Raw genomic sequence first — 27,988 nt, 5'->3', positions numbered from 1 at the left:
TGTGAGTGTGTGTGTTTGCGTCTGTGTTGCTGCTCCTACGATAGACTGGCTTCCCATTCTGCATATATCCTGCCTTCTACCCTTTGCTTGTCAGGACAGGCTCAGGTTCCCCTGCAACCCTGAATTGGAAGGAGTAGCTACAAAATGTTTGGATGGCTGATTGCTAAATCTGTTGTTAGTGGTTAGCTTTACCCTGCTGATGATGTGTTGTTGCAATAACAATCCTACTCAGTACAAGAGGGACCACAGGTTCAGACATTTCGTGTCTCTGCTTGGCTGAGGAGCCAATGGTGTGAAGCTGCCATCTGTGGGATTATAACTGAACACCTCTCAGTCAGATTCGGTCTGAAAAGTTTTTGGTGGATAATGGCTACCATGCATAACCCACTTCGGAGGTGGATGAAGAGGGTCTTATTCTATGTGTGAAGTACTTTGGGAGCCTCTGGGTTAATAAGTACTACATAAATACAGGTATTATTATTATTATTTTTAATAATAATGTACAATGCTTTTACTAAGGTGTTGCTGTGTTTTCTTATTTGTTTGTATGCTTTTTTGATCATGGAACAATAAAAATAAATTGTAGATAAAATACTGTTAGTAAAACAGTTTAATTTCCAGATATGACAATTGTATGCTTTTTAAAAATGAGCTCAAATAGTCAGTCAGCTCTAATAGTCAGTTCATGTTGGGTCTCAGGGTGATGACAACTTCAATGTGCCCAAAAAACCCTTTAAGTGAGATGTAAAGCCTGATCAAGTCATTTGTCTATCCATTACTAGAGTGGTCTTGTTTGAGTCAGTGTGACAGCTGATGTTTTCCAAAACATGTTAGCTGAGGTGTTTTACTAATTGTTTAAGAAGTGTGGCCTTAAGAATAACTTTGACCAAAAAGTATTTTGGAACAACAATAAAAAAACTGATAGAGCATTTCACTTTCCCTTGCTTCTGTCCTTTCTTTATAACTTTATCATATAATGTATGTTGTCTATGTTGCTTCTTTAGCTTTAATTTGTCAGGTTGACAAATAATTATTTTAACAGATTTATTTTTTGAACACTTAGAAAAGCAAAATAAATTTTTTAGAAGTGTTGCATTTCTCTTAGAGATTCATACAAATCCAATATACAGTGAAGTTGGGATATTATTATTATGTAAATGGTGTTTTAAACCCATCCAAGTATTGATAATACTAGGCAAATATCTAATCTTTCCTCAGCCAAAGCATTAATAAGACCTAATGGGTCTCTGAAGCACTACAAGCTATTGTTACAGATTCATACGAATCCAATATACAGTGAAGTTAGGATATTATTATTATGTAAATGGTGCTTTACACCCATCCGAGTATTGATAATACTAGGCAAATATCTAATCTTTCCTCAGTCAAAGCAGTAATAAGACCTTTTCTGAAACACTACAATCTATAGTTTTACTTTAGACAGAAAATGATGAGCAGGAAAGTTTATTGGTCCTAATTTCTCTCTCTAACACTCTAAAATCAGATTTGCCTCAGGGTGCAATCTGACCAAATATTCATAGGTGACTTTCTAAATTGGGACATTACAATGTACAATACATTGTTTAGGGGATAGTTTTTTTATATAAGACAATAGCATCCATTTTGTTCGATAAGCTGTCCAACTTAGCTCTTAAATGCATGTGATTCTGGTCCAATTTCAGCTTCACACAAGAACACCATACTCCCATAGAATGTATTTGGGGAATGATATCTGATGTTAGCAAAACAAATTCCACTCTTCCCTTTGTCTTGTCTCAGCTCACTAGGTCAAGCTAACTTCTAAATGTTCCTTGGAAGTCTCCCCCAACCTTTTTGGCAAACAGTCCAAAAGAAACTTCCTCTTTCAGAATTCTTCTATACATAGTACAGTATGTGTTGGTTTGCACAATGAATACAAAAGTTTTGCCACTGTTGAATCAGCTATGCAGTGAAATAAGAATACACCACCTATTATTTATGATTAATATGAAGTTTAAAATTAATAATAATTGCTAATATTTGAAAATTTAAAGTGTGTTAATTTACAAGAGTATTCCTAAATAATTCCTCTAACACTCATGCATTACTATATACGGTCGCTCATACAGTACTGTATGTACGATATGTACGGACTACCTCAGTTAATATCGAATAAAGGTGTTGATAGCGTTACTTTAAGTCCCTGGTTTCAAGATTCGAAATCTTCATTGCTCAATCGGAAAAGACTCATGATAGAAAATAAACCGTTGATATACTGTAACTCGCAGGATTGTAAACGTACAGGCACTTATATTGTAATGATAAGGTTATGATATTGTCCAAAACAGTCATTAACCTTCTTTCCATTTCATGCAGGAATATCACAATATAGTTTCTGGCACCATCAGACTAAGAAACTGCCAATTATTTGTGCGTGGGTAGTTAGGGGCACCCGAGGTTCAACGACATTATGGAAAAAATCTTCTTTAGGAGATATTCCACATAGGATTTAACCTTTAAAGAGCTTTTCAGTAGCGATTTACCAACCAATGACCAGCCAATTTTACTGAGGGAGGAGGAGTTGTGCCTTAGCAACGGTAAACCGATCTCCTGGAAACCAGTAACGTAAAGGGGCAAGGAGGGTCGTAAATGCTAATCGTGTACTGTTGGAAAAGTCGGGATAGGATCCATTGTGGTGCTTGTGTGAGTCTGAGTGAGATAGGAGCAGAAACAAGCTATACCCGTAGAAGCAATACGAAATCGGAATAAAGAGGGGAAGCTGCAATGTGCGAAATAAGATCATCTATTAAAAAGGACAAAAGCGACTCATGGTAAACATTAATCAGAGGGAGAGTTAAGAAGCGACCTCAAAACCGTTTATTTCTTTACAAGCCAGCTGTTATCTGGAGGGATTTTTGAGTTTGTTTTCGCGAGTAACGCTGGGCATGCATATTATATCTACTTTAGTCCTTTTATTTTCGTCTTAAGTGCTCCAAGGTGTCAAGTCAAAATATTCAGCTGCAGTTTGGAGAATAAGCCTCGCGTTTGAGTGCTGATTTGAAACTACAGTACTTCTATATACAGCAGAGAGTCAAGAAAAGTCGAATGCAGGTTTGTTTTTACTATTTCTTTCATGCACTGATGCTAAGAACAATTATAATTGTGTAAACAGTACAACTTTCGTGCAAAGCAATGGAAAAGTAAAAACGTTTTAAGATATCGGTAAAAAGGCTAGATGTCTTTTGCACTGCACACCTCAGAATTTAGTTGAAACACGATATGCTTTGCTAGCGACCGTGACGAAATCAGAATGAACTGCTCACAGTATTGTTCTTGGGGGCGAAAAGTCTAAAACATATGTTGCAGAGCATGTTTGTTTCAATAAAAAAGACGATGAGTGATGTGGCTAGTTCTGTTCCAACTTCACAAACCCTTTATTAAAGTTCGGTTTTGCGTTGGAACAACGCTTCTCGAAAAGGACAAATCCTAGAAAAGGGGGAGAGGATGTTGCATTTGGGACTAGGTTAAAATACAGTAGCGAACATGCGAAGTGAAGTTAAACTAAAGTTGCCGTTCAGAATGATCAAAGCGGTAAATTCTCATCCTCCGCTGTTGGTTAATGCAGATTAGGTTTTGAAACGGAAGATTTTCGCTTTACAAAACAAAACGGGGTGCTCACGGAATTTGATATGAAAATGTTTTGTGAATTCACCCGGCAAATGAATGGACTACAGTTTAGTAAGAAGCAGCTTGAACTGGATTTGAATTTTAAAGTAGACTTAAATGTTGTTGTTTTCCTGAAAAGTCTTTGGGAACTTTGCCTATTTAAACCTGCTCTTACACATTTCGTTGTTTCCGAAGCTGAGATAATATTAGTTGATTTTGTTTGAATGGAAAATCGCATTTAGCGTGCGGGTATCACAGGCCTGCTGTTTTTTTGGTAATGATTCCTGTCCTTTGATGTAATGATTTACAGCGTGATGGTTTTAGACAAGGGTTTGTATATGCATGTGAAGACTTGAAGTTTTTTCAGCGTGCGTTGTACAGGTTGTTTTTCATCTGTGGGTGATATTGACAGATGGTGTTTTAACCATAACACTGAACGGAACAAACAGTTCTCTGTTTTGGTTTTATTTTGAAAACAATATGTGAGCAGTTTGGAAATAACATCCGCACAGTGTAACAGTTTCAGATTTCGCTCCATGGTTCTGAGAAGCTTAAAATATGAGGTAAGGGTAAGAAAAAAGTCAGCTATGCACTGAATCCAGGAAGGGACCCATGCCAGTAATTCCTCAACAAGGTGACAAATCCTGCCGTCCGCTTTAGGACAGATTTTTGATTCATGTTTGCCAGTTTGTGTTGGAAACTTTGTGACAGCTTGAGCCAGGCTACAGTTGCAATTAGCACTTCTGCGCCACATCATAACTTTACTCTGAAAAAGCGCGGGTTTTCCGCAGGGAAATGCACCTTCGCGAACTGTACCGAAGTTCATAGACAATTCAAGTCGTTTCTAAAGAATTGCACCGTGAAATATCGTTCCCTCGTCTCGAATAGGTTATTTGGATCAATTCAAGAACAAGAACTTGACTTTAAATTTAGTGCAGCTCCTACTTGAGTCTTTGTTCTTCCGTAACGCATAGAGGAATACTCGGAGCTCGAGTGCTTTTCTATACAAAACGAAAACATTTCTAATTATAATTATAAAAGAAAATTTATAAGCACAACAGAACAACCCCCCCCCCAAGAGTTTCTCTTAATGATCTGGATGGTATTTGTGGTACAAAATGGGGGCAGATGTCAGAAACAATTCCATCACACTTTTGATTTCTTTTTTTAAAACTTGAGGAGTTTCTTATCTCTGTGTGCTACTGCATATTAACTCGAAGCGATGAATAAAACTGTTCTTTTGTATAGGAACGCCTGGTGAACCCTTTAAAAGGTTAAGAATGAAGCAGAAATTGTTTTTATTTCAGGCTTCATTAAATATCTTCCCATTATTAAAAAAAAAGTCTTCTTTGATTTTGAATGTGGTGCATACCATTTTCACCAGACAATCCAAGAATGAATGTTTCTGAAATATTTTTACAAGATGTCACAGAATTGCCTTGTGAAACAGTGCATATTACATTGTCAGAAGAGACAAGATTTACTTAGTGTAACCACTGCAAAGTAGTTCTATACTGTATTCCAATAAATCATTAAGATTCTAATAGAAATGTATGCCATTTTAATTATTTTCCAAGTTAGGAAGTATTGAATTGCTATAATTAGTATTGTTAGAAATAATTTGACAGTTTTAAAAAACATTTCCGGCACTTTGGGTAATTACTGGCAATTACGGAAGGGAAATATTTCTGGCAATAACTGATAAATGGAAAGTAAAGAAAACTTTAGATAACAGGTGTAAGGTTTTAACAATTCTTTATATGAAACAAAAAAAAACTGACCAATGTCCTGTCCATTGCCACTTTCAGTAGTGCTGCAAGTCATTTATAGAGTTATTTTATAAAGCATTATCGGAAAAGGTAAGTTAATGAGGATAAGTTAGAGACAGGACTGCCACATTTTAAGTTTGGTTCTTTTAGCTTAGGAATTATCTTAGAAATATTTTAGATGTCTTGTGTTTTAAAACCTGTTTCCAGACTTCTCAGTTGTTTCATGTACTATTGTTTATTTCTATCAGCTCCTGAACGTCCACAGTTTTGTGCCTAAGCTTGTGAAAGGGAGGGGCAAGACAAGAATCAATAAAACTGCACTGAGCAGTGGGTAAAATTAATTTTAAGCTTAATTTTGTACTTCTTAAAAGTTGCACGATTTTAATTTTTAATTTTATCATTGCAGCTGAATCAAATTGTAAGATATTGGGGCAGTGGTTTAATTCGCTCAGCTCCTCCCTTTGTAGATTCAGCTAATGTGCACGGCATAGAGTTAGAAAAATTTAATTTCGTAATTAAGGTTTGAATTGACTGATAATCTAGAAGCTGTGTGCTGCTTTTTTCGGTTTTTAAATAACATTGTCAATCAGATCCATGTATCTCTATCACAGCAAATGTTTGGAAAATCCTGTGAGATTCTTTAAATTTGAAAATACAGTGATAATGTTTTTATGCAATGCTTGAATCTGTTTATCCATTTACAGTACTTGGATGTGGTGTGTTTAGAAACGCATATACCGTAGACATCCCTATCAACAATAATTCAAAGCACTGCAGTCAATTTTTGAAAAATGCTGGATGTTTTCAGCTATTCAGCATTTTATTTTTAATATATGGTTTTGCCAATTAGGCAGGCTTGTGAGTTACAGGTCTGTTCTTTGTATTCTCTACCTACAGTATCTGCCTATCTCCTTGGCATTCATTTAGTTATCATTTTTTGTTGTTTGTTCTATTCTATGTATTGCTCTTGTGCGTTTTAGGAAAACAGGGCCGTTTGCAAGAGAGAGACTGAAATGATGGGTACAGTACATGTATCATCTACACTGAAAACTATCTATTTACTCGAATAAAGGAGCCAAAGTTGTGGAAATACTGGCTTTTTGGCCTTTAATATAAATCTTAGTGTTTTTGACTATTTGCTTTTTATTCGGCATGTTTTACATGTTATCACTGAGTCATTTTTTGTCATTTCCATCTGCTGGTTAAGTCCTACTGTAGTCTGTGTGGCCAGATGTTGATTGGGAAAATGTGTACTTCGAAGAAGCTTTCATGAACTAGTTTTTGCTCTGTTTTGTGGACAATGTGCAAGCATATGGTATGTTAAGCATGTTTAGGAACTGATTTGCACTTGGCAGATTTACTATGATGAAAATTGATTTGGCTCTTTCTTCAGAAACTGTAATAAACATTAATATAACAGGGACCATATAACAGCATGGGTTTGTCCATGCTGTGAGGGTTGATGAAAGTGAAATTTACATTGCTTGATGGCCAATGGTGAAACATAAAAAAATACAAGACAAAGCCAGGTTATATAAAGAAACAATTTTTAGTTTTGTCTGCTTTTTGATTTGAGATAGTACAATGGTCTAACCAACAGCTGAAATGTTTTTTCTCTGTTCTTCGGTTTTGAATGCATTCATGGTACAGTATGTACAGAGACTGGCAATTTTATGTTTAATGTGCCCCAAGATGACCTTCAAGTTGTTTGAACATTTCTAGACCTGCATTGTATTGGAGCTCTAGAAATTAAATTATGTATATTGGCTCTGTATATATAGTGTTATATAAATGAAACTTTTACAGTTATTAAATGTTTTTTTTTCACAGGAGGCAAACCTACGCACTACCTCTATTGTGAATCCCTATTTCCCTATTAACTGCAAAAGAAGCAGATAAAAGTGATACAGCCTTGGATTAGGCTTTAATTGAAGACTGATAGTCTCTGTAGGGGACTCCTAATGTCTCCTTGTATTTGACCTAGTGAAAGTTCTGTGTTGCACTTAACACCAACTGTTTCCTACAGCAGATGTCTAATAGCAACCCATAGCAATCGTGATTACATTTTTGTAAATGTTCGCATTACCTTTGTAGATAAGTTTAAAAAATACAACTTGTCTTACATGTTCTAGGCATGTGCTATGTTCAGTTGATAGTAAGGGTAGACTTGGGGTTAATGTTCTTAATTGGCTTCTGAAGACGCCTAATGTCCTGTTAGACAAGGAAAAGCAGTATAAAATCTGCTGGGAGGTCACTGTATTTTCTGAAATGAAGGTTAGCATATAAATGGAAATGCAGAGCAGTACGAATTTCCATGCTTTTGCTTGGATAGCTGGAATTCTGGATTGCCGCTAGGGACATGGTGTTGTACAGTATGCAAACTAATAGCCAAATAATTCATAACGCTCTCATTCTGATTTTGCATTTACAGTGGGCTGTTCAGCCGGTCACAGCTTGCGCATCTCACCTGAAGTGACTTGAAATATCTGGAAGTATACCTTAAATATATTGCCAATTCAGCTGTCTGTTTTCTGTGCCTGTTGATTGCTTTAAATTTAACAGGTTTAAAGATTGTGTGCAAACAGTGCCCGTCTCAAATGCTAAATACTGCAAGATAAGGTGTGGTGCTTGGGGCATTTCAAGCTATATTTTCTAATCTCCAGTTCGAGGCTCAACACTAGTGGAAGTGTCTCATTAGTGGTATTCTTTTTGTAATATGAATGTGCCATTACTTTTAAAGATTTGTTCAAAATGCAGAGCTTTATAAAATTTAGAACTCTACATTTATTATAAAAATGTACCACTGTCAGAAGGGAATGCTTAAGTAATAGGAGGCTTTTCTTAATCCACTTATACATACATCTTCAGTAAAATCTGAAAAGTATCTGAGCAGTCCATTGTGCAGATATTCTACTGACCTTCAGATGCCTTGACTATTTCACAAATCATTTTCGTGAGTAAAATGGACTTCTCCTTGAAGATCTCTGAAATAAGGTTGTAATAGGCGTGTTGGGCTTCAATTTGTGTGTTGATTCGAATTAGTAGCCAAACATTAGCTGCTAGGTGTGATGCGCTTTGTGGAAAAGCAAGTAGAAGACCTGGGGGGGATCAAACTTTTGAAACAATCTTTCCAAGCTCATTAAATTCCTTCCTGCAATCTGCACTTTTCAAAGTGCTTAAGGCTTAGATTGCCAGAGAAGCATGCGCGTTAAGACGCGTGATAACGGCAGGTCTCGGTTGGAATGGCAGCTCTCGAAGTCAATAACTCTTGTTTGGTCATGCTTCTTGTTGCCTGTAAGCAGCTTCACTTCTGTTCTGGTGGAAATTAATTAGGCCGTCAACACTGAAATTCCTGCAGAAACACATGTAGACCTGCCTCTGAAGGAAAGATTAGAGATGAACGCACTCGGTTTTCTCATTTGGATCACTTTGGAAGTGTGAATAATAAAGTAGTGGCAATTTGTCTGGTAATATACGGGATCTTTACTGACTTACCGTTTTTTGCCAACACTGCACATCTATGCAGTTTTTCACTGTCTCCAGTACCTTGAATGCCTGCCTCACAAAGTTTAAGACCGTGATAGGCAGTGTATTAAAATCAGTTATTATTGCCAGGTGCTTCTGGGATCATTTAGGTAGCCTGTCGAAGGCTTCCCCTGCCCTTTCTCTAGTACAGCATCTTAACTGCTGGAATAATTTTTTTGGCAATAAATGTCTGTAAAAAATATCCTTTGCAGCTGTTGGTGTTAACATAGAATTATTCATCTCTGTGATAACACCCTGATCAAAGATCAGTTAGTGCTTTGAACCTTCTGCAGTAACAAAATATAAACGTCTGCATTCATAGTAATTGCTTAGATAGACCTTACTTTGTTCCACGGGTGAATCGGAACAATCCAGCTAATGTATACGAGATGTCTCCCGCAAAACCTCTAATGAATATTGATGCCATCAACCCAATCTGAGCATCTATAATGTGGGCATTTTGTGTTGTAAGGGGGTATGGCCATTCTGCAGTTGATAAGGAATGGTTAGTGCATGACTGAGGCTTAACTGGATGTACCTAGAAAAACAAAACCTTTTCTTCATAAGATCAAGTTCAGCAACACCAGTCTCATGTTTTGCACACAAACGGGAGTACTTTTTTGTGAACAGCCAGCAGTTTCAGTACTGTTCCAAAAAGACCGATACGCCAACCTTTAGTATATGGTACACAAAAAGCTTATATTCAGACCCCAGGCTATTGTCTTCATAAAACATCTGTTTCAGTGTTTTTAAAACAGAGTTTAGAAATCTTTTTTAAATGTGAGCTTTCACACCCTGTTTATTTGCTGTATACTGTATTATTTTTCAAAAAAGTAGCATCAAACAAATTTTCATTAGTATGTAGTGCCTACTGTCAAGATTGTTTGATAAAGCCAAGCTGCAGTTTAGTACTGTGCTCCGTCATGTTCCTCTCAATTCTGAGGAAACCAGATTTAATTCCTGATTAGTTTTTGTTGTACCTTTAACACATAGCACAACATTAAATTGTGAGTACAGTATGTATTCTGGATGAATTGTGAATTGGATACTGTTTAAAGGACATGGACTCCAGTACACATACATATTACAGGTTTGGAGATGTCATGAAACTGCTGCTGAAGAGTGTCCAGTAACATAGTCAATGCAGTAATTAAGGTTGTAAGACCTGTAATTCCAGGGGCAGGGTGCATTTTGGGATCTGGTTTCAGCTCACAAACCAGTCTAGTGAGTTTTCTTGAATTACCCAAGAAATGCCATTTGTAAAAAATAATACCCCAGAAAGCAGATGTAAAACAAGAGCACACAGCAAAGAACATTTTATAAAGCAAGATGTGCACAGGAAGTGAAACTTGATGTAGCTGTTGGATTTCAGTGAATGTTGAGTTTAAGTTCATTATGCCCTATTAAGTCAGGTTGTACCATTGTGTTTTTTTGTTTTCTATGGATTTAATATTTTTCTTTTTCTTTTCTTCTAGGCTGCTGTTGAGTTTTCATATGGCGGGCTTGCAAAACGTCTGAAAATATGGGGCACATAGTTCTCGCTGCAATACGACTCCAGCATTGCTTCCTAAATAAAGAGCTGTAGACTATGAACAAGAAGAAATCTGGGCCTGATTAGACATGATGGTGAAGCTCTAAGGCATCATCAGACCTTCCCTTAGTACCATACAGTGTTATGTGAGACCATGCTGCGCCTCCTTTCCCTCAAGTTCGGCCGTCTGTACCGATGCCTGAAGTTCCTGTTCGTCATTGGTTTGTTCGTCATCCTGCTGATGAACACTCACAACTTGTTTGCCTCTTTCCAAAAAAATGAACTCACGGACCGTCGCTTCATCAACCTCAACAAGTGCCCCGCTTGTTTTGGCACAAGTTGGTGCCGCAAGTTCATGAATGGGCAGATCTCGTTTGAGACATGGGGACGATTGAGATTCCTTGACTTTTTCAACGTGAAAAATGTCTATTTTGCACAGTATGGGGAACCAAGGGAGGGGACCAGGAGGATTGTTCTCAAACGCCTGGGGTCCAATCAGGAGCTGGCGGAGATCGACCAGAAAATCTGTAAACGAGCCACAGGTCGACCACGCTGCGACCTGATTCAAGCAATGTACAAGACTGAATTTGCTCGCCTAAACGGGGATGTTCGGTTACTAACTCCGGAGGTTGTAGAGGGGTGGTCAGATCTTGTGCACTGTCCATCTCAAAGACTGCTGGACAGAATAGTAAGGCGGTATGCTGAGACTAAAGATTCAGGGAGTTTTCTGCTTAAGAATTTAAAGGACACTGAACGTATGCAACTGTTGATGACCTTGGCATTCAATCCAGAACCCCTGGTTCTTCAGGTATGTCCTCTGTGTTGTCTTATTTGCTCTGTTTGTTTGACATAAGGCTGTTTACTTTGATCTATGGCCAGTAGTATTCTAAAACCTAATCATAAGATTTGTGCTTGCTTTGCCCTAGATAGTAGAGCAAGTAGAGCAGAATCTATCATTTTTTGTTCTGCAAATAGACCTTGTCCGGAAGAGCACCTGGAAAATAAGGGGTATTTTTTTTCCTTTCGTTTTCTTGTTCATACCATTTTTTAGGGTTTTAAGGCCAGCCAGTAATCCATTCCTGCACAATTATTTATTTCCTGTGTTGACTCTTAAGTGGTGATGTCTCCTTTAAGTGAAGTCATTTTATCTTGAAGCACTGCATATTTAACAATGCATTTATAGCACTTTTAATTATTTAGGCTGTGCATCTGTTAATGGTAGCTAAGAATTTCTGTGTCTCAGCCATGAGATCTGTAGTATGAGAAAAAATAACCACAAGCTCTGAAGGATATGGAGGAGCTTTGTTTATTGGAATGTCTGTATTTCATCTTAAAGGTTAGTCCTTTTCCAGAAAAAAGGAAGTTGTACACCTCCTATTGAAGGAGATTGGGATAGGTTTATGGTGCTTTACAAGATGGAGAAGGGCAAATCGCAGGCTGATTATTGAGTGCCTCTGTGCCTTTAGCTGTTTTTTCGGCTTAAAGTGTTTTTTCTGTTTATGACAAGAAACACAGGGATTCGTGCCAGGGTATTTAGAATTGCCTTTAGAAACTGAATAAAGGATCGTCTAACTGTGTAATAGCCAGTGGCGTTCTTAGTTATGCCAGTTTTCTTTGCATTTGTTTTTCTTAAATGATCCATTTTTGTGCTGTTCTCAATTTTGAAAGACTAGAGTTCTGCATTGTTTGCACAAGAGGAAAAACCAAATTCTCTCAAATGGATGAAAAGTGTTTAAAGGAATAATATTAATCGCAAGCAGAGGTTAAAAGGATATAAGACCAAGTGAGGTTGAAAATAAAATTGCAATGGTGGTTGCGTTACTTAATAAAAGGTTTTTTCAGTATTATTAAAGCAAAAGAACAGTAAAGGATGAAGTAAAATGCATCCAGGATAGTGACAGGGAAACTTTTAGGTAACAAAAAAGAAATAACTGATGTATCAAATTAGTCTTTGTCTTGGTGTTTACCAAAGTAGAAGCCTCAGACTGTAATAAATTATTTTAGTAAAGAAGCAGCAAACGTTCTGCAGATACTAGAAGCTCGTAAAATGTTAAGATTAATAATTTGCCAGGACCTGATTGTCCTGTTTCCTTAAATACATGCTATTCATAGACCATTATCATAACACTCCCAGCAAGCGCTCAAGACAAAGGTGGTGCTCATGGACTGGAAAATTGCTAATGCAGTGGCCACCTGTAAAAAGGGTGACAAAACTGAGCCAAGTAATGGATTTAATTTTTGGTTTTACTTCTGACTTTTAAAGTTATTGAAATGGAAACAATTGGAATTAAACCAGAGTATCATTATAATGGAAATAAGATCCTAGGGGATAGTGTGTTAAGGTTGGTCTTGCTTTATTTATGAAAAAGGAACAGTAGTAATAAACCATATGGTATGATCATTCATTAATGATTTTCTGAAGGCCTTTGATAGAATTGCTATTAACATTCCCAAATTACAAGCTGTATGCATTCATGGTAATGTGTGCTTGGATTGCAACAAGTCATTGGATAAACAAGTAGACATAAGGGGTGAAGGTCCTGGTTTGGGTGAAGTGGAGCAGGAATCTGCATTAGGACATCTGCTCTTCCTAATCCATTCCAAAGATCTAGGTTCTGGTATAGTTTGTACACTAGAGAGTTTCCTGATCACGCCAAAAGGGAAGTTTTACAAACGCTGTAAAAGTTGCAAAGGAAAATTAAAATGCTTGACAAAATTCAAGACTGGGCAAACCTGGCAGATAACATTTAATGCTGACAAAAGAAGAATATATACTAAACTACAGGTACCGAATGGAAATAAACTGCCCTTAATGAAGCTTTATATGAAAATAGGTGTCTTTATTGCTTCCATAGTAACATCTAATTTAGAGAAATGTGCACAATTTTGGTAATCACTCTACAACATATTGCTGTTCTAGAATTAGTCTAACAAAGAGCAACCAGATACATTTTTAGGTTTAAAGGAATGTACTAAAGTACAGTAAAGTCTTTTTAGTGTTCAACAGAGAAGACTACAATGCGAACTGATTTAAGTACTCAGTCTTCAAAGACGCACATAAAACATAATTGATGGCACACTTTTACACGGAGGGTTGTGGGAGTATGGAACAAGCTACCCAGCTATGGTTTTGAGACTGATACCCTGCCATCTTTCAAGGAAATGCTGGATAAGAGATTGGGCTAAAAAAAATGTATCTGTACCCTTCTGTAGCATCTATTGTATACTACATCAAGTGAAATGTCTGCCATATTACATTTTAAATTACTTATTACTTTACACACAATAGGCATAAATAACATCATGCCATTTACATTTAACCAGTTTTCTTGCAAACTAATATTTAATGGTGAGCCAAAAATGCAGCAAGATTGGATTAGTTCAAAACAACTTACATTCACTTGGAGGCCACAATTACTGGCAACAACTTTTTTTGTATAAGAAACCAGACTCCCTTTGTCAGCTGAAAAAAATTCTTTGTGTTATAGTAGGCTTGGCAGACAGTGGGGACTGTGTGCTCAGACGAATTGGAGTACAATTTCCCTGCTTGTAAAGTCATGAGTAGGCTTGGCTGCTTGGTTTTGAGGGGGAAAATATTTTTGCAAAAAAAAATAATGACAGAACAACTGAAGCCTTGTGAAATGTAAATCTCTAAATGCAGTGTATTTTTTTTAATCCAGATATGCCGAATACTGTTAATGAGCAGTTATTTTAAAGTCTCTACAGGCCTAAATCCCCCATCCCAACCACCACCAAAACATTCTAAAACTTGAATAAAACTCCTGCCCTGCACAGAAACATTAACAACATTACCCGTTTATTTGACAGGAAACCTTAACTGGCAGAAATTCCTCAATTTGAAAGAGCTCCTATAATCGGTGTATGTTGACTGTTCCCTTCTTCCTTTTTCAGAGTCTTCAGGCCCATCTGTTCAGTCATGCTGAGAATAGTACATGACATGTTTTTGCGGTTACGTCAGTCAAATGCATTCGTTTTCTACAGACGAAAACAGAACATTTCGGGTCAGCTGTGATGTTCTGCTTTTAAGTTATATTGAGATTAGTATCTCAAAACAAGTAGGTGTATTGGGGAAAAAAAGCTCTAGGGTCTTAATTTAAGAACTGCAAAATCAGGAGTTGTCAAAAAGCTAGTTCAGTTTTTCATGTAATATCTTTCTATGCCCTATATTAATTGTTAAAGTACTGTATGTGCTGTAACTGACTAATAGTTCTACTTTTGAAATCGCACAATATGCCACAGACTTTCATGAATATCCATATATTCTGAAACAAGCATATTTTTTTTTACAGGCGCGTACATGTTCAGTTTTAGAAAACTGAATTTGGTGCAGTCAGAAGGGAATTTTAATCATTTTTAGAAAACTCGAAATCCACTGAAAAATAAAATGTAACACATACGGTTTTTCATGTTGATTAATCCTTTTTTTCCATTTCTGAATTAACTCTTAACCATTAAGGTGGTTGATTTATCCTCATGACTGCTATCACAATAGCATGTATTAACTAAATCAGTGGAGAAATACTGATAAATGACAAAAAAAAGGCTTTCTTGCTATCAGTCTTGAGATTTTTAGTAATCAAAATAACTTCACTAAGTTTAACATCAGCACTTTTTTACCATTACATGCTAACCACCTGCACACCTGTGGCAGGTAGATTTCGGTACATCGGAGCACTTTTTAGCAGTAGATCTTGTCGCTGAGCTGTTTAGATGTATGCTTACTAGCAGTCAGTGCTGACACTATAAATTGGATTGGTTTAATTTTGACTGTAAGTATATAATGTGTATTAGGCTTCATATATACAGCACTACACCAGTGGTTCTAACACTTATCCTGGGGGATTCTTGTACCATCTGTTTTTTTGTTCCAGCTGAGCTCTTAATCACAGGCTGTTTGATTTCAATTGTCTATCTAAGGTATATTTTTAAACTTGCTTAGAGCTCTTAAAAAGTTGAATGGAATTTATAATTGGTCCCCATCCTGTACCAATTTGAGTCTCATAACTTGTTCAGATATGTTGCCAGGAAAACACTCACTGTGGTTTCCTGATGCATTGTCATTCCCACCTGCTATTATAATCCAAATGCCTATTAAGAGCTGTTCAGACAGAAATAAGAGAGCAAACTATATTTAATAAAGTGGCTGAGGAGAAATTGGATAAAGGTCTGTATGTGGAACAATGTACTTGTGGCAAGGTATTTTTGATACCAGGGACAGAGTGTAAAAACAGTTAAGCAGAAGTCTAAGTGATCCACTTGCTAGTTTTCTTGCTAAAAACATCAGCCAGCAAAGGTGAAACACGAGATGTATGTGAAATGGTTTGTGCACTGTAGCTTAATGTCCCCAAATGCTTAAAGGCTTTTTATTATTCTAGAGAGGCTTTTGATTTCGGACTAAAGCCAGTTGATGTGAGATGGGGAAATATCTGAGACCGTTTTCCAGCTGCTTAAAAACTTTGGTTTGTCTCCCTGGATGATGGTGTAGAGAAAACTGATTGCCTGCTGCCTGGTGGTCCCAGGGACTTCTCTTTGAATAGATTCTACTGCCTGTGAACCAACCTACTCTGCATTTAGATGCTAGCTGTTTGGTTAGATTAACAACGAGTAACTTCTAAGGAGTTTTCTGTTTGGGTGTTCTTTTGCATCTTTTGATATTTACAACCAGCCATGTGTTGGTCAGTGTGATAATTACTTAATCTCAGAGCCTGAAGACACCTGTCTACCCCACCCCATCTCCCCCGCAAGAGACATACTTTACCACTTATTTCCTAATTAAAGGGTTTGTAAACATATTGAAGGTTGAGGTCAAAAACCAGATGGAGGCTTGCGGAGCTGCAGCAAAGGGAGATAAAAGAATGTCTTAATGACAGATTTTTTATCCCTCCCCTTCTTGGTTGCAGACATTATACAGGAGTGTCATTTATCCTTAACAGCTTACCTGGCACAACAAATACTGACTGAATATAATTTGCACAGAGCATTACAGTTTGCAGTTAAGAGGCTTACACTTTCTGGTTTATTCTTTAACATTGTGAACGTGATGATTTAGGAATACTGGGTACAGCTTAATCTGTTTTCTTGTTTTTGAACAAGTCTTGAAAAAGATCTTTCAGAAATTGCATCCAGGTCTTCTGTGCACTTCTGTCCTTCAACACTTCTCTTGCTCTACGCAAGCATGATTCAGTCATTTTGCATCAGTGTGCATGTTTTCCTAAATGTGTATGCTTTCTTTGTACTCTGAAGTGTAGCAGAGTTGCAGGCAAGTGCAGGTTTTTGTTTTCGCCAGACAAGCCCAGGCAGCGTGTAGTGAGTGGAGCGTGCCAGCAAGTGGGTTTTGAGAAGTTTCCACTGGGGCACTCCATTCGTTCTGGGCTGGTTGTGGTTACATTTTTAGTAGGTAAGAAAATGCCACAGTAAAGGTGGCTGTTATACCCCCATAAATGGAAGGTCAAGCCAGTAAATTCAAGTCCGGGTAAGAGATTTTAAAAAATGGTTATTTTGCACAAGTGGAGCAGCTGTAGAAGAGAGGATTTCTTCCTGTAGGGATGTGTGGCGAGAAACCTGGGATCCTTTTTGTTAAATGATTGTTTGGTGTGCAAGACCAAATAAAAATTCCTTCTGGAATATGTATAGCATATTTATGTAAAGCGGTTTTTATCCTGAAGCAGATTACATGTAATTAATGTAATAAATTATATATATATATTTTATTCCTCTCCAAAGTTCAGGACCTGCCAGTGTTCCACCCATATCTATTAACAATACCTTTTCATTTCTACAGTATCGGATGCCCCTATGAGGGAGTCAGGACAGCACATGCTTTTGTTGTTCTCTAGCCTAGTCTCAAGTAGTTTTTCATCCCCACTTTTGCACTGTTTTTTGGAGGTTCATTGTTTAACGGCAGCTTGCTTGTGTTTGTATAGATTATTTTGGATCCAATAATTACTGAATACATGCACAAAAATGTGCGCTGAATGGTAATTGTGAGTTATCCAGAAAGTTCAATCATTTTATTTGCTATTTCCCACCATTTTTTCCACTTAGGGGGAAACAAAAGCTACGTTCACATTCAGACCTGTAATTGTTGAAAGCTGTATGTAGTCTGGCCTTCTTTAAAGCCATGTGCTTTTAATAAAACCTTTTCTTCTCAGTGTATTTCACCTAAATGTCACAGCATGTGAAGCTATTACACTCAAGGACATCATGAAAAAGAGGCTCAAGGGGTGTTTGTCTTTGGTTTGGAGAACTTTTCCAATGATTACTAAAAGTTTAAGGTTTCATTTAGAAATCTTTTACTGTAAGAGGTTGCGATAGACTTCAAGGAGAGAAGGGAAATAACGTTCTCAATGCAGCTTTAATGGGTAGGTAGGATTTCGTACAGGAGTAGTAGAGAAATAGACCAAGCCTATTGCAAGAAACTTGCACCAGAAAATCAGAATCTTGATTAGATGGGAAACTTCATTTAAAGGTTTCTTTGTAATTCTCAGGTTAAATCCAATATATGAACCTGGCAGTCTTAGGCACCATTTTCATAAATTGATTAAAATTATTCTCGATTTGCTATGTGTCTCCCCAGAATAAAGGCTTCTTCTGCAATGGAAGATTTAAGTTCTGCCATTGAGCTCATTTTTTATTGATTGCTGTTTATGACAGACAGGAAATATTGATGTAGCCTGTGTGGCGCTGCAAGATGTTCTCCTGATTGAGATTTTGAATTCCAGGAAATTACTTGGATAATTGAGCCTAGTACAGTTCATGCAGTTATTTACATTTTGGACATGGATCACACCTTTGAGATGCAAGATCTCGGTTCAAAAGACTTCTTGTGAAGACAGTTGATGTACAGTATACATCCGATTGTGCTTGCTGTGTATAATGCCATTTAATCTACCACATGCCTTCTCTCACAAATCATTTAAAGTTGTTTTCCGGTTTCAGCTTGCATAAAATGAATAAACCCAATAATAGTATGTCAGCTTCCTGGTTGTGTGCCTCCAGTACATTTTCAGGAGTTGCGTTTTGCTGGGTTTCTTTTAATTGCCAGTTGAATCTTGCTTGTTGTCCCTGAGGTATGCTTTGCGTCTCTTTTAACAGGAGACCTCGGATAAACAGTGAATTAATATCTTTCAAAGATCAGGCAAAGTTTCAGGGTCAGTGGTTAACTTCATGTTCAGAATTTTCAGAATACCTAAGAGAATGAGCTTCATGTTGCTCTTGTAGGAGCGTGAATGTCAGCAGAAAATTCTGTACAACTGTGCCTGAACCCGACACTCCACTGAAGAAGGAAAGAAATAAACTGACTTTACTGGATAACAGCTGTTACCGGTTGATGAGTGAGAGAAAAGAATTGCATGTTTTTAATTTTTTGAGGCTCCTTATGACATTTTAATGAAAGCAGCCATTAATATTTAAGGCCACTCATGAAATTAAAGCATGCCCAACATTGAATTTGATTTCCATTAGCTCTAAAGGAATATTATTAAGACTTGGTTGGTGAAAAGTAACACCTTTCCATTTTTTTGGCTTGTGCTTTTATTTAAAACAACTTTCATTTGCATCCCTTTATACAACTGGCTATTTTACTGGAGCAGTTCCGTTGAATAACCTTGGTTAAATGTGCAAAGGGATTACCTGGGATTTGAACCTGCCACCTTCCAGTGGTGTGTGTCCAGAACACGAATTACTTCTACTGATTCCCTGCACTGAATTGCTGCATGTGTCTCAGGAAGGGCTGAAGTCTTATTTCCACAATCGGATGGCTCAGGTGTAAAGAAATTCAACAATATCATCATTAGAGAAATGGGATAGTATAGCTTTAAATTTTAAGGTAGGATGTTTCCGTTTCTTATAAAGTTTTTGCTTTCATCTTTAATTGGTTTGGTTTCACAACAACTTGGTATTAAAGCATGAAAAAGCAATGAGGTGAAAGCTCTGGAGGCACTCTGGAATGCGGTGAATTAAACTAATTCAGGTTACTTTGGAGTAAGCTTGTTAATATCGAGCAAGAACGTTTGTGTGCTTATTTATATTGCGTTGTGGGGTATCTGAAAGATCTAACTTTAAAGGTATTTGTCACTCACTACTGGTGTTATTTCTTTGTTGCCAATGCCCCCATAATGTTTACAGGAGTAATAAAAATTCCTTCTTTTTAAAAGCATTTTTATTTTAAAACTTTTTATGGTATTACTCATAGAGCTCACTGTGCAGTATTTTACAAACCAAATGTTTAAAATAAATTTATCCAGGACATTCCAGTAAAGCCTTCCTCTTAATTACTTGATGTGTCACTTGATTTTGTGTGTGCTTTAAACCTGATTATATATTCATTTTTTTTCTTAAACCTTGTAGGCTTCATGTAGTGTCTTTTGTATTGTATATAAATGAAGCCCTTGTTTATGCAGCAGAAAGGCTGGGATTTGTGCAAGACTCATGTCGGATGTTTGTGCTTTCTGCATACATGCTAATTTTAAATTGGCAATGAATTATTTTTTTCCACAGAGTTTCCCTTCAGATGAGGGCTGGCCTTTTGCAAAGTACCTTGGAGCATGTGGGAGAATGGTGGCAGTGAACTATGTGGGAGAAGAGCTCTGGAGCTTCTACAATGCCCCCTGGGAAAAACGGGTAGACCTGGCCACACAGCTGATGGAAATTGCAGAACAGCTCACAAATAACGATTTTGACTTTGCACTCTATCTCCTTGATGTGAGCTTCGACAACTTTGCAGTTGGACCCAGAGATGGGAAAGTCATTGTTGTGGATGCCGAGAATGTTTTAGTAGCGGATAAAAGATTAATAAAACAAAGTAAGTTCTCAGGTTATTTTTATACTTGTAGATACTTTGTCACAGCTGCCTTTTGGTGCCTCTCTGAGATAGCTGAGTTAAACGTTTCCTTATTTAACATAAAACTATAACTTTAAGGATGAGTCATCTTCGTGTAGACTATTATGCCAGAAGAGATTCTGCTAGTACTGGGACATCATACTCTAAAATGTCCATTTAGCAATACTTTGGGCTTGGATCTCACACAAAAATACCTGGCAGTATTCTCTGGTCTCAAATTATTTTTTTCTCTTTCCTTGATTGATAAGTGTAACGTTTCCTTTACATAAGGGGGTTGGGGGTATATAATTACATGTAATGGAATGAGCGAGGCGAAATGCCAATCTGTTAGGAATATATTGGGGAAAAGCACACACCAAGCCTCTCAAATTGGTAAATTTTCTTCTTACTGCAGTGCAGTGAAATATTGGTGCCGGGACTGTCACACATCATGTTATTAGTTTAATACTAATTTAAAGTATAGTAATAGTAAATGTTATTTGTATATAACCGGCATTATTTTGGGCGTTTTGGGCAGACTTAGATCTAAGTTAGGCATTTATTTCATAGATGCCAGCCTTATTAATAATGCCAACAACAGAAAGGAGAGCCAGTCTGAAATCATTAAATACCTAGGCAGTGTATCATGAAATGGCTCTCTACCCAACACATCAATTGAAGAAATTAGCGAGTTACTTTACAAGTCTGAGTGACTATGAAAGGGTTTGGTGTACCAGGCAAAATATCATCTTGTGCCAACGTCTAGTATGCCTGGCAGGGGTTGCCTGCCAATTAAGGATGGTTAAACATTCCAAAACTGAGAGGTTGCAGACAGCATATGGAAGGAATTACATGGTTCCGTTTTTAATTTGAGTTTAATATTGTAGTGTCTGAGTATTAATATTTATAGATAGTTTTTAAAAACTGAAGTACAGTAACTAAACTCTTCTTTTGTCATTTGTTGTTGTAGCTTGCTTAATGTATAGCTCTAAATTAATTCACGGCACTGTGTTTTATGTAATATGTGCTAACAAAACACGATCGTGCCGTCTGTGCTTTGATATGGTCATATTTTGATGTATTTTGTAACCACCATTCTGTACAATACATTAATAGAAATCGAATGCATAATTTAGCTGCCAGTATTTTATGTATTCATTTCACTATAGTACACAATTGTATACACCAGCCCCCTAAATTAAAGGTAAATCTACTGTATTTAACAGTCTAGGGAACAAATATTATTAATTAGTATTGCTAACTGTTTTTTAAGACTGCTTTTATTCCCAGAATGTATACCCAGATGTTTCAGTGTGTTTTGGACATTGCCTTGGGTATGATGTCTGCAGTTTTCCTTTGTACATTATAGGAAGGCATCTTTTCATTCTCAGGAGCCTCCACTGTGAGGACAGGTTGAAGATCTTGGCAGTGTAGCATTGTGGCGTTGTTATGGATTGTGCGATTATTACAAAGGGTCATATTGCATTATGAACTCCTGTTCAATTTTTATTTTGTTTAATTCCAGATTTCCTCTTTTAAGTATCGAAGAAAAATCCACTGATTTAACAAATCGCAAGAGGCTTTCCGTTATTGAGCACTGTGTTCTGCTGTCCTAAATCATTAGAATTACAAATATTCACATATTGGCCAAAGTACAATGTTTGTAATCCTGACAGCAGATGGACATTATGTATCTCACATGTGCAGAGGCTGCTGTTCCAGTGAGTAGCACATGTGGGCTTTCCTCAAGATGTGCTCTACTGACAAAATTGGCAGCATTATCGTTTAAAGTTCACTTGAAAGAAGACCATGACAAAGTAAAAAAAAAGAAAAAGATTTGAATATCTTTGTAGTAGTAATGCAGTTATTGTTTGAGAACTTCTGTTGCAAATGCTGTCCATTTAAGGCTTTAGGCACAAAATGAAAGAGTTACAAAATGACACCGTAGAACAGATATATAAATGTTTGCATTTTATTTATGGGAAATGCTATGAATGTTTAATTTAAAATGTTAAGTATTTAAAGTATTTCATGCTGCACATGAAATTGCCCCAGATCAAAATCTGACTTTGTTTTTTATCTCGGTGTGCAAGGGTTTGAGATGTTTATTACATTCCATTGGAAATACAAAAAAGACCTAAACATTGTGATTTTCTTTGTTTAGTGGTTCTCATAACGGAATAGTAAACTGGAAATTTAAGGTTGTCTTGTTGCGGTGTAATGAAAGCTATTTTCGAATGACTTAGGAGGGTTTCTCAGGAGATTTGGGTAAGTCTTTTGAGTCAAACAAATTAAAGCCATGTGAAAAGCATACAAATTCATTGAAGTCCTTTTCATTTACTTTAAGGGATGTTTGTATATCTCTGGGATTCAACTAAAGTATGTCTCTTAAATTAATTCTGTAACCCAGTATGTTTTGCTTGACTGGTTTAAATACATAAAAGCCTACATTTCCTTAGCTAGTAAATTTGAACTCTGACTAGAGTAAGTAGTTTGGTGTTTAGGCTCTATGGGTGATCTTTCACGAATGCACAGGAATACGTCCTGTGGAAAGTTGTGTGCCTTTTTCAAGTCCAACCTTTATTAATGCTAAGGAAAGTGTTATATGTGGGTTTTTAGCATTTCAAGTTAAGTTGTATGTATACAGTAGAACGTCTTGTTCTTTGAGGTTTGTTAAACTAGCCCATAGAGACTTTATTTTGTACTCCATGCCTCTTAAAAAACTTTTTGCACTCATACAGAAAATTTTAGAATGTATTTTAAAAATGTGATTTACAAGATGGTTTGAAAACCGCAAATGAAACTCAAGGCGTGTTTGCAAATTGATGTTTTGGGGAAGATGGGAGCAGTTGCGGACCTCTGCGGCATTCATTAACAGCTCACGGTGTACAAGAAAGCAGCTGAGTGGGTAGTTTTGGCAGCTGTTGCATTTTCTGAAGGCAACCATCATCAGATTTTTATGGCTAGAGTAGGAAGGAAGACAATTGTGGTATTCTGTTGACACGGCACTGTCAATTTCAGGATATGAATTGCTTGTGAGAGTGGGGTTGCAGTAAAAGATTAATTGGATTCACCCCTGCAACTTTGACAAAATGTTTAGAAATCTGTCTCCATCAGTGCTCTTCGTTGCTATTGATTGACTGGAAACAAGGCAGCATGGCTGCACGGTGTCTGTGGAAAAGCAAGACAAATTGTGATTGTCCAGATTGAAATAGAGGATTGCTATAGGACAACATGTGATGGGAGATTTGTATTGATTTTTGTGTTACTTTAAACCGTTTGGAGTTATTTAAATTGAATTCGTTCTAAGTTCAGAACTGTATGCAAGCCTTTCTGCCCCATTTCCTCCAAAATTTACAACTGCGAAAAGGGCTTTTTAAAGCATAGCAATGGAGCAATTTATTTGATTATACTAGTGCCATGTAAAATACTGTACACGGCCATCCCTTCTTTTGATTATTTCTAATATGGGTACTCTCTGGTTTTTGTAAATCCGATTTGGTGTAAAAAGTGGGGCATGTAGCTCAGCCTTATTCGGTATTTCCTCATATGTGTGTCTTCTCTCACTTGTGCGGTGTCTGGAACAATTACCGCAGTGTGCTCACAGTGTTGCCCCATTAGTTGTGGCTTTAAGTCGGTCTTCTAATGTGAAAGATGCGGACGACGTGAAAAAGTGCCATATGAGTACTCTGCGAGGGTACAGTTTTATTGTTGAAGTACTGGACGGTATGCTACAATAATATTGTAATAGTGATCTTGTATTACAGTTCAATGATATGTTGTAAATGATAATATACCATATAAGAGTGCATATGGGTACACATGCAGGTATGATAACTGGCAGTTTAAGCTCTTTGTGTACTAACTTGCTCCGGCCTCTTAATAATGTTTGTCTTTTATGTATTCAGTTTTGTCACTTTGACCTAAAGTGTCCTGTTTTGTAGCTTATTGAATGGTGGTATTTACAAAGTCAGTTGCTATGAATTGTGTGAAAGTAACACATCCTTCACCACTGTTGCATGGTTGTGTGAGGTTCAGGTCATAGCCATGCTTTCAGGCTTAATGAATCCTATCCTTAGCTTCTCAGTCACATTAAGAGAATGACCACCAATGAATGTTATGGCGTGGTCATGAAATATAGGTTTGAATTTTTTTTGTTTGTCACCCAACACTCGCACAAATACTGTTTGTCATGCCTACAACTGGAAGAATCTTTGTATTTTGTAGGAAGGTGCTGATTTTCCAAATTACTCAAAACATGCAGGTCTGGAAGTAAGTGTATGTATGCAGATTTTTACAAAAACTTGCCTATGCTGTATCATGTGCTTATGGTCCATATCTTTTATTTCTGTCTCTCCCTACAGATAAACCAGAAAACTGGGATGTTTGGTATGAGAGTAAATTCGAGGACTGTGACAAAGAGGCCTGTCTTTCTTTCTCAAAGGACATTCTCTGCTCGCGCGTCACAGTGGACCACAACTACTATGCCATCTGCCAAAACCTACTTTCTAAGCATGCCATGTGGCGTGGCACCACTGGGGGACTGCTTCATGACCCTCCAGCAGAAATAGCCAAAGATGGACGACTCGAAGCCCTGTTGGACGAGTGTGCCAACCCCAAAAAACGCTACGGGCGATTTCAGGCAGCTAAAGAACTACACGATTACCTTGCGCAACTTGGCAATAAAGCAAGGTAGTGAATGGAGCTGTTGGGCTTTTTGGAGGCTCTGTTTTGAGTTGTCTTTTTTTTTTTTGTGGTTCTAAACTGGGCAGCATTGCACAGTCTTTTCCCCCTCATAAGTCAGCTGTTTTTTTTTCAGTTTCTTCTTTTGTTGTTGTTATAAGAATTGAGTTTTTGTATTTAAAGGATGACTATTATGAAGTGATTAAAGTTTGCACTTATCCTGAGTGTTTGCATTTTCTTTAACTGGAGGGTGAGTGGAAGTTCAGTGTACAGCTGGATAAAATGCTGAAGGCTTTATAAATGCCACGCATATTAGAGGGAAGTCACAGTTATAATAGTGCTCAATTTTGAATTTGATTCCTCTTATAGGCGTATCTTAGCTGGTGGTCCCTTTTTCTGGTGGGCTACTTTAGATAAGACACTCATTTCTTTTAATCTCCACTGGTTTCGTCTGTAGAACTTATTGAACCTTTTGTATTTTTTTTTGTATCTGTGTGTAAAATGAGTTTACATTACTGTCTGTGTGGCCTAGATGGATTCTACTGGTAAATCCTCTGGCATTTGACACCTCTGGGTTATTTAAACAGTCCTCCCAATACTTGAGACAAGGATAATTGTGTGTCGTGTCACTTGACCTTTCCACCTATGGATGGCTGGAAGTGGTTTTTATTCAATATTGTACAGTAGATCTGTGTTTACTTCTAGTGTCCTGGAATGTGGCAATCAAAAAATATGTTGGCGACAGAGAGCATTTGAAAAATTGTACATAAGGGGGATGAAATGCTTATGGGACTGTGAATTCCCATGTATCACAACATTTGTGCATATACCAAAGATTCTGGTTATATGTATCCTAGATCCCAGTCTTGCTTAAAAATGCCTTTTTATTTTGTGCTCCCTAATGACTCAAGTGTAACTTATGTAGGAAATGGGGTATGAGCATGTAGTGAAGAAATTCATCAGTAGAAGAAACTCCTTGTGCTTTACCTATTAATATTTGATTCAGATGGTTTCACTTGTATGTACTGACTGAAAGCCAGAGGAAGTGAATATGATGAATTTAAATGGTGCGTTTCTATTGCAGTTGACCTGCACTAGGCTTTAATTAGCTTTGATAAATGGCTGGCATTATACAGCTTTCCTCTGGTCCAATAAGTAGTAACCCAAGACTGTTGTCTTAAAAGGGAATTTATACCTGACCACTTTTTTTAATGGGTCTAGCAACATTTGTTATTTTGCTCCTTTTATTTAAAACAAAAAGTATGTATCGATAAATATGTTTACGATTTTCTTCGGGTAGCATACAGTTTAAGAAGTTACAGAGGTTTGGAAATAAAGGTTGTGGATTTTCACAGGTGTTCTAGCATGATTTATTTCACCTTCCTACTCTCTTCTTGTTGGACCAGTAATTTACAACTCTATTTTTTGATGGATGTTCCATCATCCACTTTATACTTTATAAATAAGCAAACTTATTTTGTTGCTACTGTAAATTCCTGTGTGTATTGGATGTAAGTTAAAGCGGAAATAATTGTTTGCTTAATGGCTTAAATACACTAAACACTGTCATGTAAAATGGCATTGGAGGTAAAACCATTCCCCTTCTAAAATAATGGATTTACTTTTTTTAATACAGGGGGAAAAAATGCTGTTTATATGGAAAAGCAATAAAGCACATTTTTAAGTAACCGTTTAGTAGAAGTGCAGTTTGCTTAGTTTACCGTTTCAGATGCCAGTTTATATTATCGATTCTTAATCCAGTTTTTGCCCCATAAGGATGTGGTAGCGGACATATTTTCCAGTGTGAGTTTGGGAAATTTGTATGTGCATAAATAACTGTCTGCTTTTGTACTGTAATTTTTCATTTGAGTATTACATCAGCAATGTCTGATTTTACTGTGCCTTTCATTAAAAAGTTGTATTTACAACTTTTAGTGGGTTTAAATATTAAAAATATATATACATATCTTAAGTGTATGGACTTTTTTTTACTCCATTTTTGTGATATGGAGTTTAATGTGTGACAGTTTGTCTTTTCTAGGTGTTAAAAAAAGTTTTTAAAAAGTTTAGCGCTATTTAAATAGATATTTTATATTTCTGGCTTTCATGAAATATGAGTCCTGTTCAGGAGGCTTCTACTGATAGAGCGGTCTTAAGTTCAAGTATTCAGCGAATCATCTGTGAACAGGAATATTGACTGCTGGGTGAGTATTGAATAAAATTACAATTTTGTAAAAATAATAACACAGCTTTTGTGATTAGGGATTTTGGTATTTTCTCTTGTTACTATAGTTAAAATGAGAGGTAATAAACTTGTTCCCAGCAATTAATCTTATATACTATCTGCAAAATATATATTGGGCAAATAGGAAGTTGACCTATCGCTTTGTTAATAAAAACTTGCATTTTAACCTTGTTTGAACATTTAAAAAAAACATTACAAATATTAGATGTTAAAGCGGAGACAAATCAGCTTGTGTTGACTACAGATTATGAAACAGTGTTTATTTTAGAATTAAGACACTATCAGTAGGAGCAGAACAACCTTTCTTGTAATTTCCTGTATGTCTCTTTGTCAATGTGCGTTAATGTTAAAAAATAGATTTTTACTGAAAAGGATCAGCATGATAACGAAGCTTGTCTGCACAGTCTGAATTGCAAGTCCTGTAGTTACATACTTTTTGAAACTGTGAATGTACAGTAGGTGGGGATGAGAGGCTTTGGCTGAATCCATTGACTTTTTGTAGAGTTTCATTCAGTCTGCAGGCTGCAAGTGGGTTTTGATAAGGTGGGATAAACGTGTTGAGTACATTTTTCGAGTTTGCAAAAAAGTGTTATTTCTCACTAAAGAGAGCAGCCATAGCATTACGCTTGTCAGATTGAGGTGCCTCTAACAGAGGTCTCAGCTGTTGCCATAAATGACCTTGGTCCCATTTCTGAGATTGTATCAGTGCTATCTGACACAATTGAAAGCAGTTCATCCACTTTCTTACA

At 36.9% G+C, this 27,988-nt stretch overlaps 1 protein-coding gene across 3 annotated transcripts; it reads left to right on the top strand.

The window, feature by feature from the left end:
• The first annotated feature begins 236 nt into the window (after positions 1-236).
• Positions 237-26,346, top strand: dipk2ab (divergent protein kinase domain 2Ab). 3 transcript variants are annotated; one of them, XM_015361306.2, is made up of 4 exons: positions 237-471; positions 10,415-11,278; positions 19,990-20,293; positions 24,676-26,346. In XM_015361306.2, the coding sequence occupies exons 2-4, from the start codon at positions 10,625-10,627 to the stop codon at positions 25,005-25,007; spliced, it is 1,290 nt and encodes a 429-aa protein (XP_015216792.1). In that variant the 5' UTR covers positions 237-471; positions 10,415-10,624; the 3' UTR covers positions 25,008-26,346. The 3 variants fall into 3 exon arrangements, with proteins under 3 accessions (XP_015216792.1, XP_069053551.1, XP_006637874.1); XM_069197450.1 differs by lacking the exon at positions 237-471 and adding an exon at positions 2,637-2,810; XM_006637811.3 differs by lacking the exon at positions 237-471 and adding an exon at positions 2,637-3,090.
• The last annotated feature ends 1,642 nt before the right edge of the window (positions 26,347-27,988 follow it).

The sequence above is a fragment of the Lepisosteus oculatus genome, chromosome 13 (genome assembly GCF_040954835.1).
Source record: "Lepisosteus oculatus isolate fLepOcu1 chromosome 13, fLepOcu1.hap2, whole genome shotgun sequence".
In the NCBI taxonomy this organism is placed as follows: Eukaryota; Metazoa; Chordata; class Actinopteri; order Semionotiformes; family Lepisosteidae; genus Lepisosteus; species Lepisosteus oculatus.
The sequence above is the reverse complement of the archived record's forward strand: the minus strand, read 5'-3'. Positions and strand labels throughout refer to the sequence as shown.